We start from the raw sequence: 13,330 nt of genomic DNA, 5'->3' as shown, positions 1-13,330 counted from the left end.
TCTTAAGGATAGGACCTATGAGCAGTTGGAGAAGTACAGTCTACTCGTGGTGACAAGGCAATAAAACACCCCTCCATCCTACCCAACACAGACCTATCTCATGCCGCAGCATTCCCTCCAGCCAGTGCTGGCGAGCCCCCGCCAGGTTGATGGTGAGCGTGGGCCGACAGTTCTCTACCATCATCACCGCTTGAGACAGCAGGTCATCGCTCAATCGCACCACCACCTGCAGGGGGAGGGAGAACGAGAAATGGTCAGATGGCTGGACGCCAGGTGAGAGAACCGAAGAGAATAGAGGGCTGCTCCTGCTTGTTGCATACTTCCCCACCCTCATCCACCAGTGGTCTGATTTGCCATCCAGCAATGAGGGAGGTCCTCAGTGTGACAGTCCTTCCTCTTTATTTTGGGAACCTGACGTGGAAAGTGTTGCACAGAGAAGTGCATGTAACAGATACTTTCGGTTTATGATTCCCAGCAACCTATCATTTCTGCAGCTGAGAAGATATGGTGTATTGTGTATGTACCGAGAGGTGGCAGGGCAGTCAAGGGTTCTGCCTGAGCTGACTACCTGCCCCTCTTCATGGGGTTAAGACTATGCCTGGGAGTCCCTGGAGAAAGATGAACACAGTTGTCATGGGTGTAATAGGGGATTTCTGAAACCAGTGGATGTCATAAGAACTCAAGGGCATTCTGGATACAGATTATTTGTTTGAAACGTTGAATGGTGTGAATAATGGAATATTGTAGAATGGTAAAAAGGTGACACTAATTGCTAAATAAACCTGCTTTCAAAAGGAAGAAAAATGGTGGACTCATCACTGACATATCATCCACAACAGCAGCATCTATGGAGGCAATGCTTCGTGAAGGCATCAGAGATTCCCACCATTTGAACCATGCTGTCCTCTCATAGCTACCACCAGGCAGGAGATAGAGAAGCCTGAAGTCCCACGCCATCAGGTTCAAGAACAGTTACTTCCATTCAACCATTTGCTTCTTGAACCAATCAGCACAGACCCTACACTTTAGCAGCACTCTGACCACTGTGAAAACTTTGCATTAAAATTAAATTTTTATTGATCTAATTGTGTTCTTTCTCATAAAACATGTGGAATTTATGTTTTTCTTGGGAATGCTGTTTATCTGATGCTCTGTGCCTGTGTTGCTACTGCAAAGGTTAAGTGTCAGATTATGGAACGTGTTATTCAGGATAGAGATGAGAAGGAAGTTCTTCACCCTGGCAAAAGTTCCATCCAAGAAGGCCATGGGGACGTGGCTGCTGAGTATGTTCTAGAAAGAGTCTGGTAGATTTTTGGATTGATGAGAAATGGATGTGGGAATAATTCAGGGAAGTGCTGAGGAGATAATGGTAAACAGATGACTTCCTGCAGATGCTGGAAATCCAGAGTAATGCACACAAATTGCTGGAGGTACACAACAAGTCAGGCAGCATCTGTGGAGAGGAATAAACAGTTGGATGGGGATCCTTCATCAGGACTAGAAAAGAAGGGTGAAGAAGCCAGAATAGAAGCTTGGGAAGGGAAAGGAGTACAAGCTGGCAGGTGATAGGTGAGAGGCAAGTGGGGAAGGGAGGGATAAAGGGAGAAGCTGATAGCTGATAGGTGGAAAAGGGAAAGGGCTGAAGAAGGAATCTGATGGGAGAGGAGAGTGGACCATGGGAGAAAGGGAAGGAGAAGTATCAGGTGGTGATAGGTAGGTGAGGAGAAGGGGTAAGAGGAAGCCAGAATATGGAACAGAAAAAGAGGAAAGCAGGAGGGGGTAGAAATTGGAGAAATCAATGTTCATGCTGTCAGGTTGGAGGATATCTGTTTAAATATCAGGTGTTGCTCCTCCAACCTTAGAGTGGCCTCATCATGGCAGTAGAAGAAGCCATGGACCAACATGTCAGAATGGGCAAAACTAGGAGGCTTGAAATTCCTTGATCTAATTGAATGGCAGAGCAGGCAAGAGAGGCTGAATAAACTCTTCCAACTTCATTTTCATGTGTTCTATTATTAATGTTCATACAAATTTACAAAGTTCATAAGATATAGGAGCAGAAGTAAGCCATTCAGCCCATCGGGTCTGCTCCACCATTCAATCAATGGCTGATCCAATTCTTCCAGTCATCCCCATTCCCCTACTTTCACCCCATACCCTTTGATGCCCTGACTAATCAAGAACCTATCTATCTCTGCCTTAAATACACCAATGACTTTTGGATAGGTACATGGAGCTTAGAAAAATAAAGGGCTATAGGTAAGCCTAGTAATTTCTAAGGTATGGACATGTTCGGCACAACTTTATGGGCCGAAGGGCCTGTAATGAGCTGTAGGTTTTCTATGTTTCTATGTTTCTGATTTGGCCTCCACAGCTGCTCATGGCATCAAATTCCACAGAGTTACCACCCTCTGACTAAAGTAATTTCTCTGCATCTCTGTTCTGAAAGGGCGTCCTTCAATCCTGAAGTCGTGCCCTCTTGTCCTAGAATCCCTACCATGGGAAATAACTTTGCTATATCAAATCTGTACAGGCCTTTTAACATTCTGAACGTTTCTATGAGATCCTCTTTCATTCTCCTGAACTCCAGGGAATACAGCCCAAGAGCTGCCAGATGTTCCTCAACTACTTTTTGCAGCTGTCTAATTACTTAGCTAGTTAAGGATTTAATTAGATGTCAAGGAGCATTCGATGGACCATGTTCCAGCAGACAGATTTGATTTAGATCAATTGATAGTTGACAGTAGAAACTTGGTTATTCAGCATCTGTTGAGTTTGACAGTTCCAGGTTAATCAATTATGCTGGTTACAAATGATGATCAGAGTGGTCCTTTTTTTGGACCATTTCATCTATATGGTTCTGCCATCCAAGTATCTCCTCAAATGCAGTCATGATATTAACTTGGGCACTCCTTCAGGGTGGTCTTGATGTCCATCTACACATGCCCTTACTGATATGAAGAGCCAACCATTGCAAAATGTGTGTTAAAGGATCAGTGTAAAGGATTTCACTGTGTTTGACTGGTGCAGTCACACAGGAGAGTTTATGAGGGATGAATGTTGAAAGCTGCAGGCGGAATGGTGGAGGGGTCCCATTCTGACAGAGCTTTTCCAGAAGCAAATAGAAAAGGGACATTCAGGGAGACACAAGAGATCTGGGATATGAGGCAATGCACAAGACACTGGAGGAATTCATTGGGTTGGGCTCAAGTAGCATTCAGCTCCAACTCAGAGAAGCATTAGCTTTCAGAAGTAAATACAGACATTTCTGGAAACACTCAGCAGGACAGGCTGCTTCTGTGGAGAGGGAAACACATAAAAAACCTTTCATTAGACCTGATGAGTGTTTCTACCAATTTCTGATTTTATTTTGAATTTCCATAGTCTGCAGTTTTCCTTTTATTTTAAGTTATCTGTTGATGATTCCATGTCCAGGATTTCAGTGATTACAATCAATGTTTCTACATCATGTACAACTGTAATATCGAAGGATTACAGGGTTGAGGAGACAGAGGGCACAGAATCAGGTTTTCAGCCCACCACATCCATACTGGGCTTTTTGCCCATCTGAAAGAATGCCTAGGGACTATTTCAATGGGGAGAGCCTCACAGACAGGACATCACCAGGAGGACTCAGCCAGAGAGTTCTAGGTAACTCTTACACCAATGGAATTAATCTCTGGTAAGATTTTGTGACCAACATGTTGGTCCAGTCATGTTTCTACTGATGTTGCTGATCATACGGTGTCACCACTCAAAAATAACGCTTCTTCTGAGTTTATGCAACCATGGAAGAATTGCAAATACAGTAGTTTCTCATCAATTGGTATAAATCAAGACCAGTACACTTTGGCCCAATAAAGCCTCTGCTTCAATTAACTGAAGTTTCATGGAAATAGTTGAAATATAAAAAAGACAGACTACTGTTTAACTGAGTAACAAATTGTGTATTTAAATGAAATACATAACCAAACAGAACACTACCAAAACTACTACAGTACTATAAATTGTGTATTAGCACCTAATAGTTTTCACAGCAATATACCCTGCCATTCTTTGGATTGACTGAAAATGAACAAAATTCACACGGACACCTAGTGTGGATAATGGACTGCCCTCAAAGAATGCTTTTGATAATTGCATCCTCCAAATCTTCAATTTCCTTGTAACATACAAGATGACACACCTTGAAATTCTTCATAGTTCCTAACTTATTGAATTAGTTAAATCATTTCATTTTCACTCTTGGCCATTTCTAGCATCTCCAAGTCTGAATGCTTGAAACAGCAGTGAGCAAAACAGTTTTGAATTGTCTTACTGCTTATTACTCACCAACTATCGGTATCAAAAATCACTGCTGTTTGAACACAATCACACACAAATGATGCTATTTAAAATCTGTTCACTCTAAGCATGATATAGTGTCTAATGGCCACATGACTGACACTAGTTAGAAACTGTTCGGCAACAGTCTCCTGCCCCATTTAAGTAGCAGAGTGTCCCAAATAAACAAAGAGAACCCCAACTATTTTCTTGATTAGTTTCTGTGCATTAAATGTTGTCCTAAACAAGCAGCTGCCCCAATTAAATGATGGCCCAATTAACCAGAATCCACTGTACCTCAGCCTGTTAGCTTTATACCAAGGCCATCCAAGCACTGCCACACAAATCTTTCCTTGTGCAACTTGCAATTTTTTTAAACATTCAAATCTTTTGCTGTGCATTTTCATAAATTTCTGTCTCTGTAAAATATGCTTGATTCAAACTTTCCGATTCCCTATCAACATTAACTTGCTCCTAGTTCTCTTTGCTGTATCCTTTAAAATAGCCTCCATCTCACCTATCTGCTCCATTCAACCCTAACACTAACCCACACACATTCAGTGCCTTAACTCCGGAAGGACATCTAGCTGACCAGATTGTGAACCTATTGGGACAGAGAGTCATAGAGAACAGGGAGAAGCCATTCAGCCCATAGAATCCATGCTAATAACACTACATCGTTTATTCTTCCCACGTTGCCATTAACTACTCCCAGTTTCTACCACTTACCTCCTCATAAGTGATAACTAACTTAATCTAAAACAGCATATCTTTGGGACTTCCAGAGCACCTGGAAGAAACCCCACACGGTGACAGAGAGAACATGATAACTTCACACAGAAAGTAACGGAGGTCAGGATCAAACATAGTTCTCCAAAGCTGTGGTACAATGAATATACCAGCTGAGCCACTGAGTTATCCATCCTTTCTCCTGCGAACACTGGTCAACAAAAAGGAGCCACGGGCACCCCTATCTGTGTGGAGGCTGGGCTTCTGTGTGAGGGTGACTCAGGAATAGTTGAGGCACCCATCTCACCTCCAACTGGAGGTCTCCAAGGGGTGAGATATGATTAAGACTATCATCGTGGACATTATTCCTACAAGAAGTCATAAAATCATAGAGTATTACAGTGCAGAAACCAATAGTTTCCTGAAGAAACTTCTCCATCTCATTCTAACTGGCTGCCCCGTTAAGACTGAAATCCCTGATGCCAGACACCGCCAGCCAGATGAAATATCACCATTGATCTCACTACCCAAGAATTTTGTAGGTTTCAATGTGATCACCTCTCATTTTGCTAAACAAGAAACTGTGCAGAATGGATAAATAATTGTCTGCTGCCTCTAAATCCTCAGTGGTACAGAGGAATCTTTGGGTGCAACTCCCTACCTTGTGAAAGTGGTAACACATATAGATAAAACGACATAACCATACAACAATTACAGCATGGAAACAGGCCATCTCGGCCCTTCTAGTCCGTGCTGAACGTTTACTCTCACCAAGTCCCACTGGCCGGCACTCAGACCATAACCCTCCATTCCTTTCCTGTCCATATACCTATCCAACTTTACTTTAAATGACAATACCGACCCTGCCTCTACCACTTCCACTAGAAGCTCATTCCACACAGCTACCACTCTCTGAGTAAAGAAATTCCCCCTCGTGTTACCCTTAAACTTTTGCCCCCTAACTCTCAACTCATGTCCTCTTGTTTGAAACTCCCCTACTCTCAATGGAAAAAGCCTATCCATGTCAACTCTATCTATCCCCCTCATAATTTTAAATACCTCTATCAAGTCCCCCCTCAACCTTCTATGCTCCAAAGAATAAAAACCTAACTTGTTTAACCTTTCCCTGTAACTTAGGTGCTGAAACCCAGGTAACATTCTAGTAAATCTTTTCTGTACTCTCTCTATCTTGTTGACATCTTTCCTATAATTCAGTGACCAGAAATGTACCCATACTCCAAATTCGGCCTTACCAATGCCTTGTACAATTTTAACATTACATCCTAATTCCTATACTCAATGCTCTGATTTATAAAGGCCAACATACCAAAAGCTTTCTTCACCACCCTATCCCCATGAGATTCCACCTTCGGGAACTATGCACTATTAATCCTAGATCACTCTATTCTACTGCATTTCTCAATGCCCTACCATTTACACGTATGTCCTATTTGGATTATTCCTACCAAAATGTAGCACCTCACACATCAGCATTAAACTCCATCTGCCACCGTTCAGCCCACTCACTGGCCTAATCAATTCTCACACCATCACTGGCCTAAATCTCTCTGCAAGCTTTGAAAACCTATTTCATTATCCACAATGCTGCCGACCTTAGTATCATCTGCATACTTACTAATCCAATTTACCACCCCATCATCCAGATCACTAATGTATATGACAAACAACATTGGACTCAGTACAGATCCCTGAGGCACACCACTAGTAACCAGCCTCCAACCTGAAAAACAGTTATACACCACTACTCTCTGGCATCTCCCATCCAGCCACTGTTGAATCCATTTTACTACTTCAATATTAATACCTAATGATTGAACCTTCCTAACTAACCTTCCATGTGGAACCTTGTCAAAGGCCTTACTGAAGTCTATATAGACAACATCCATTGCTTTACCCTTGTCAACTTTCCTCGTAACCTCTTTAAAAAAAAATCAATAAGATTTGTCAAACACATGACCTTCCACGCACAAATCCAGGCTGTCTGTTCCTAATCAGACCCTGTCTATCCAGTTAATTATATACACCATCTCTAAGAATACTTTCCATTAATTTACCCACCACTGACATCAAACTGACAGGCCTATAATTGCTAGGTTTACTCTTAGAACCCTTTTTAAACAATAGAACCACATGAGCAATACGCCAATCCTCCGGCACCATCCCCGTATCTAATGACATTTGAAATATTTCTGTCAGAGCCCCTGCCATTTCTACACTAACCTCCCTCAAGGTCCCAGGGAATATCCTGTCAGGACCCAGAGATTTATCCACTTTTATATTCCTTAAAAGTGCAAGTACTTCCTCCTCTTTAATCATCATAGCTTCCATAACTTCCCTACTTGTTTCCCTTACCTTACACAATTCAATATCCTTCTCCTTAGTGAATACTGAAGAAAAGAAATTGTTCAAAATCTCCCCCATCTCTTTCGGCTCCACACGTAGCTGTCCACTCTGATTCACTAAGGGACCAATTTTATCCCTCACTATCCTTTTGCTATTATTAACACTGTAGAAACCCTTTGGATTTATTTTCACCTTACTTGCCAAAGCAACCTTGTATCTTCTTTTAGCTTTTATAATTTCTTTCTTAAAATACGTCTTACATTCTTTATATTCCTTGAGCACCTCATTTACTCCATGCTACCCATATTTATTGTAGATATCTCTCTTTTTCCTAACCATGTTTCCAATATCCCTTGAAAACCATGGCTCTCTCAAACTTTTAACCTTTCCTTTCAACCTAACAGGAACATAAAAATTCTGTACCTTCAAAATTTCACCTTTAAATGACCGCCATTTCTCTATTACACCCTTCTCATAAAACAAGTTGTCCCAACCACTCCTTCTAAATCCATTCCTATCTCGTCATGTTAAAGTGCTGGGGTTAGGACTGAGCTTAAGTTACCACTCAATGCACTTTAGTAACTATTTAAGAACTTTTTAAAAGCTATTTATTAATGCTTTTTGGGAGGGTGATTTTAGATGCATATCATATTTATATTGAGTTAAATACTTATGTAATTAGTTTTGCTACAATAAGTGTATGGGACACTGGAAAAATGTTGAATTTCCCCTTGGAGATGAATAAAGTATCTATCTATCTATCTATCTATCTATCTATCTATCTATCTATCAAAGTTAGCCTTTCTCCAATCAAAAATCTCAACCCTGGGTCTAGTCCTATCCTTCTCCATAATTATATTGAAACTAATGGCATTGTGATCACTGGACCCAAAGTGCTCCCCAACACATACCTCCATCACCTGACCTATCTCATTCCCTAACAGGAAATCCAACACTGCCCCTTCTCTAGTTGGTACCTCTATGTATTGCTGCAAAAAACTATCCTACACACGTTGTACAAACTCCAAACCTTCCATCCCTTTTACAGTATGGGCTTCCATGTGTGGAAAATTAAAATTTCTCACAATCACAACCCTGTGCTTACCACAAATATCTGCTATCTCCTTGCAAATTTGCTCCTCCAATTCTCGCTCCCCATTAGGTGGTCTATAATACCCCCCATAAGTGTTACTACACCTTTCCCATTCCTCAAATCCACCCAAAAAGTCTCCCTCGATGAGCCCTCTAATCTATCTTGCCAGAGCACCGCTGTAATATTTTTGTCTGACAAGCAATGCAACACCTCCCCCTCTTGTCCCTCCAATTCTATCACACCTGAAGCAACGAAATCCAGGAATATTTAGTTGGCAATCACTCCCCTCCTGCAGCCATGCTACAACATCATATTTCCAGGTATCAATCCATGCTCTAAGCTCATCCACCTTTCTTACAATGCCCCTAGCATTAAAATAAATGCATTTAAGAAATTCTCCACCTCTTCCACTCTGTTTATCTCTATCAGTACAAAGAACTTTACTGTCTTCTTTTTCTTCCTTCTCCCATACATCTGTTCCTACACTCTGGTTCCCCTCCCCCAGGGAAATTTTAAGTTCCCTGGCCCCCACCGCCTTACTTTCATCATGGATGTCCAGTCCCTATATACCCCCATCCTCCACCAGGAAGGCCAGAGCTCTTCGCTTCTTTCTGGGTTCCAGACCTAACCAGTTCCCCTCTACCACCACTCTCCTCCGTCTAGCAGAACTTCTCCTTTGGCTCCTCACACTTCCTCCAAATCAAAAGTGTAGCCATGGGCACCCGTATGGGTCCCAGCTATGCCTGCCTTTTTGTTGGCTTTGTGGAACAGTCCATGTTGCAAGCCTATATGGATATCCATCCCCCACTTTTCCTTCGCTACATCAACAACTGCATTGGCGCTGCTTCCTGCACGCATGCTGAGATCGTTGATTTCATTAACTTTGCCTCCAACTTTCACCCTGCCCACAAATTTACCTGCTCCATTTCTGACACCTCCCTTCCCTTTCTTGATCTTTCTGTCTCTATCCCTGGGGATGGCTTATCTACTGATATCTGCTGTAAGCCTAGGGACTCTCACAGCTACCTGGACTATTCTTCTTCCCACCCTGTCTCTTGCAGAAATGCCATCCCCTTCTCACAATTCCTCTGTCTCTACCACATCTGCTCTCAGGATGAGGTTTTTCATTCCAGGATGAAAGAAATGTCTTCCTTTTTTAAAGAAAGGGGCTTCCCTTCCTCCACCATCAGCTCTGCTCTCAAACACATCTCTCCCATTTCATGCACATCTGCTCTCACCCCATCCTCTCACCACCCCACTAGGGATAGGGTTCCCCTTGTCCTTACCTACCACCCCACCAGCCTCCAGGTCCAGCATATAATTCTCCGTAACTTCCGCCACCTCCAACGGGATCCCACCACCAAACACATCCTTGCCTCTGCCCCTCTTACTGCTTTCCACAGGGATGGCTCCCTACATGACTCCCTTGTCCAATCTTTCCCCCCCCCCCATCCCTTCCCACTGATCTCCATCCCGGCACTTATCCTTGTAAGCAGAACAAGTGCTACACCTGCCCTTACACTTCCTCCCTCACCACTATTCAGGGCCCCAAACAGTCCTTCCAGGTGAGGCGACACTTCACCTATGAGTCAGCTGGTGTGATATACTCCAGCCAGTGCTCCCGGTGCGGCCTTCTACATATTGGTGAGACCTGACGCAGACTGGAACATCGTTTCGCTGAACACTTATGCTCTGTCCACCAGAGAAAGCAGGATCTCCCAGTGGCCACACATTTTAATTCCTCATCCCATTCCCGTTCTGATATGTCTATCCATGGCTATACATGTCTAACTACTGTCAAGATGAAGCCACACTCAGGTTGGAGGAACAACACCTTATATACCATCTGGGTAGCCTTCAACCTGATGGCATGAACATTGATCTCTCTAATTTCTGTTAATGCCCCCCTTACCCCATTCCTTATTTATTTATTTATTTATCTATCTATTCATTCATTTATTTATTTCCCTATTTTCCTTCTCTCTCTCTCTCTCTCTCTCTCTCTCTCTCTCTCTCTCTCTCTCTCTCTCTCTCTCTCTCTCTCTCTCTCTCTCTCCTTCCTCTCTCTCTCTCTCTCTTTTCTCTCTCAGCCCCTCTCACAATCACTCATTGCCTGCTCTCTATCTCCCTCTGGTGCTTCCCTCCCCCTTTCTTTCTCCCTATGCCTTCCATCTCATGATCCTCTTCCTTCTCCAGTTGTGTATCCCTTTTGCCAATCTACTTTCCAGCTCTTAGCTTCATCCCTCCACCTCCTGTCTTCTCTTATCATTTTGGACCTCTCCCTCCTCTCCCACTTTCAAATCTCTTACTATCTCTTCTTTTAGTTAGTCCTGCCAAAGGGTCTCAGCCTGAAACGTCAACTGTACTTCTTCCTATAGATGCTGCCTGGCCTGCTGCATTCCACCAGCATTTTGTGTGTGTTGTTTGGACAAACTTGACTTGGCCTGCTGCATTCCACCAGCGTTTTGTGTGTGTTATTTGGACAAACTTGAATCATCTTCTCTTAAGTATTGGAGGGGTGACCTGTTAGAAGTATATAAAATTATGTGAGGCACAAGGTAGACAGTGACCAGGGTGGAAACATCAACTACCAGTGGTATGGCTTTAGGGTGAAAGGAGAAAGTTTAAAGATTTACAAGGCAAGGGTTTTTTTACAAAGTGGTGGGTGACTGAAACATGCTGCCAGTGGACAAGGTGGAGGAAGATAAAGCAGAAATATTTAAGAGGCATTTAGACAGGCATAGAGAGGGAATGAGGTATATTGGCCATGTACAGGTAAAAGGGATTAATTTAGCTTGACATCATGCTCAGCATGGGCATCGTGGGCTGAAGGGCTTTTTCCGGTGCTGTACTGTTCTATGTTCTACAATATGTTCTTCTGACAGATGTCTCTGATTTTTACCCTTTTCCCACTGCATGGACAAGGGATCACTAAGCTTTTCGCAGCACTTTTTCCGATATTTCTGGCCACTAAGCTTGAACGGAAATATTCTCAAAACGCTATTTACCGGAGTGACTGGGTCAGTTTGGGTTTATATATCTGTGAATTAAAACTTAATAAAAATGTTGGAGGAACACAGCAGGTCAGGCTGCATCTACAGATTAGAATAACAAGCTAATGTTTTAGGCCAAGATCCTTCATTAGGACAGACAGCAAGTCAGAGAAGTTGTCAGAAGTATTACTGACGTGAAATATTAACTCTGCTTTTCTCTTCACAGATACTACCTGACCAGCTCAGCATTTCCAGCAATTCCAATTTGCTTACTGTTTGATTCAGAAAAATTGCCATTGAACACAGGAGAGAAGGGGGTTGGTTTGTTAAATGACAGTGATGCCTTCAGTGCTTGTGAAGTGTGATGCTTCAATGAAATAAATGTCATTGTTGTGACTTAGAGATTCAGATTTTAAACATTTTAAACAGTTTGTGTGAATGGAAGGCTGGGAAAACAACACAAAGTTGTATAAAATTTTCACCACAATATTGATGAGTGCTAGTAACTACCTTGGAAATGTACAGTATCACTCAGTGCTGCATTTTAAGTTATGTTGGTATTATAATTGTTCCTCTGGGAGGGAACAGAAACTTTTCTGAGCCAAGGTTTCGTCATGGTGTGCAAGTGTTCACAGGGGGTCCTTCTCCATGTGCGAGAAAGCGGCCAGTGAAGGAGTGGAGATTTGAGGCATGACTCAAGAGGCTTCGACAAGAAGAGGCGGAGGACGAGCGTCACTCCAAGTAAGGTAAGGCCAGGTAAGTTCCTTCCAAAGGAGAAAGTTTCAAAATTTGAGGCAAGTATTGGGTAGGTCCTGGCAGGTGAGATCAGCCCCGTGGTTTGTTCATCCTACAGCATGTGGGAAATCAGGGATACTTCCAGTGTCCTTGATGACTATGTGTGCAGGAAGTGTGTCCATCTGCAGCTTCTGGCAGACGCATTGAGCGTCTGGAGCTGCGATTGGATTCATACTGGAGCATCCACGATGCTGAGAAAGTCATGAATAGCACGTTCAGTGAGTTGGCCACACCACAGGTAATGGCTACACAGGCAGAAAGGGAAGGGGTGGCCACTAGACAATGTAGCAGTAGGCAGGTAGTGCAGGAGTCCCCTGAGGTCATTTCCCTCTGAAACAGATATACTGTTTTGGATACTGTTGGGGGAGATGTCTCATCAGGGGAAGGCAGCAGCAGCCAAGTTCATTGCACCATGGGTGGCTCTGAGGCACAGGAGGGAAGGAAAAAGAGTGGAAGAGCTATAGTGATAGGGGATTCGATTGTAAGGGGAATAGATAGGCATTTCTGTGGCTGCAAACGAGACTCCAAGATGGTATGTTGCCTCCCTGGTGCAAGGGTCAAGGATGTCTCTGAGCAGCTGCAGGACATTCTGGAATGGGAGGGTGAACAGCCAGTGGTCGTGGTGCATATAGGTACCAATGATATAGGTAAAAAACGGGATGAGGTCCTACAAGGTGAATTTAGGGAGTTAGGAGATAAACTAAAAAGTAGGAACGCAAAGGTAATAATCTCTGGATTACTACCAGTGCCACGTACTAGTCAGAGTAGAAATAGGAGGATATTTCAGATGAATATGTGGCTTGAAAAATAATGCAAGAGGGAGGGATTCAAATTTCTGGGGCATTGGAACCAGTTCTGGGGGAGGTGGGACCATTATAAACAGGACGTTCTGTATATGGGCTGGACTGGAAACAATATCTTAGGGAGAGTGTTTGCTACTGCTGTTCAGGAGGCTTTAAACTAATGTGGCAGGGGGATGGGAACAAGTGCAGAGAGTCAGAGGGGTGTAAAGTGAGGGTAGAAGCAAAAACTA

At 43.1% G+C, this 13,330-nt stretch overlaps 1 protein-coding gene across 2 annotated transcripts in view; it reads right to left on the bottom strand.

Moving 5' to 3' along the window:
* The window catches only part of LOC132406685 (microtubule-associated tyrosine carboxypeptidase-like), a 77,735-nt gene that overhangs the window by 21,528 nt on the left and 42,877 nt on the right, over nt 1–13,330 (bottom strand). For both annotated transcript variants that reach the window (XM_059992538.1, XM_059992539.1), the window contains exon 4: nt 94–226. In XM_059992538.1, the coding sequence (XP_059848521.1) occupies nt 94–226 (133 nt within the window). The remainder of the gene's footprint in view (nt 1–93; nt 227–13,330) is intronic.

The sequence above is a fragment of the Hypanus sabinus genome, chromosome 17, assembly GCF_030144855.1.
Source record: "Hypanus sabinus isolate sHypSab1 chromosome 17, sHypSab1.hap1, whole genome shotgun sequence".
Classification (NCBI taxonomy): Eukaryota; Metazoa; Chordata; class Chondrichthyes; order Myliobatiformes; family Dasyatidae; genus Hypanus; species Hypanus sabinus.
The sequence above is the reverse complement of the archived record's forward strand: the minus strand, read 5'-3'. Positions and strand labels throughout refer to the sequence as shown.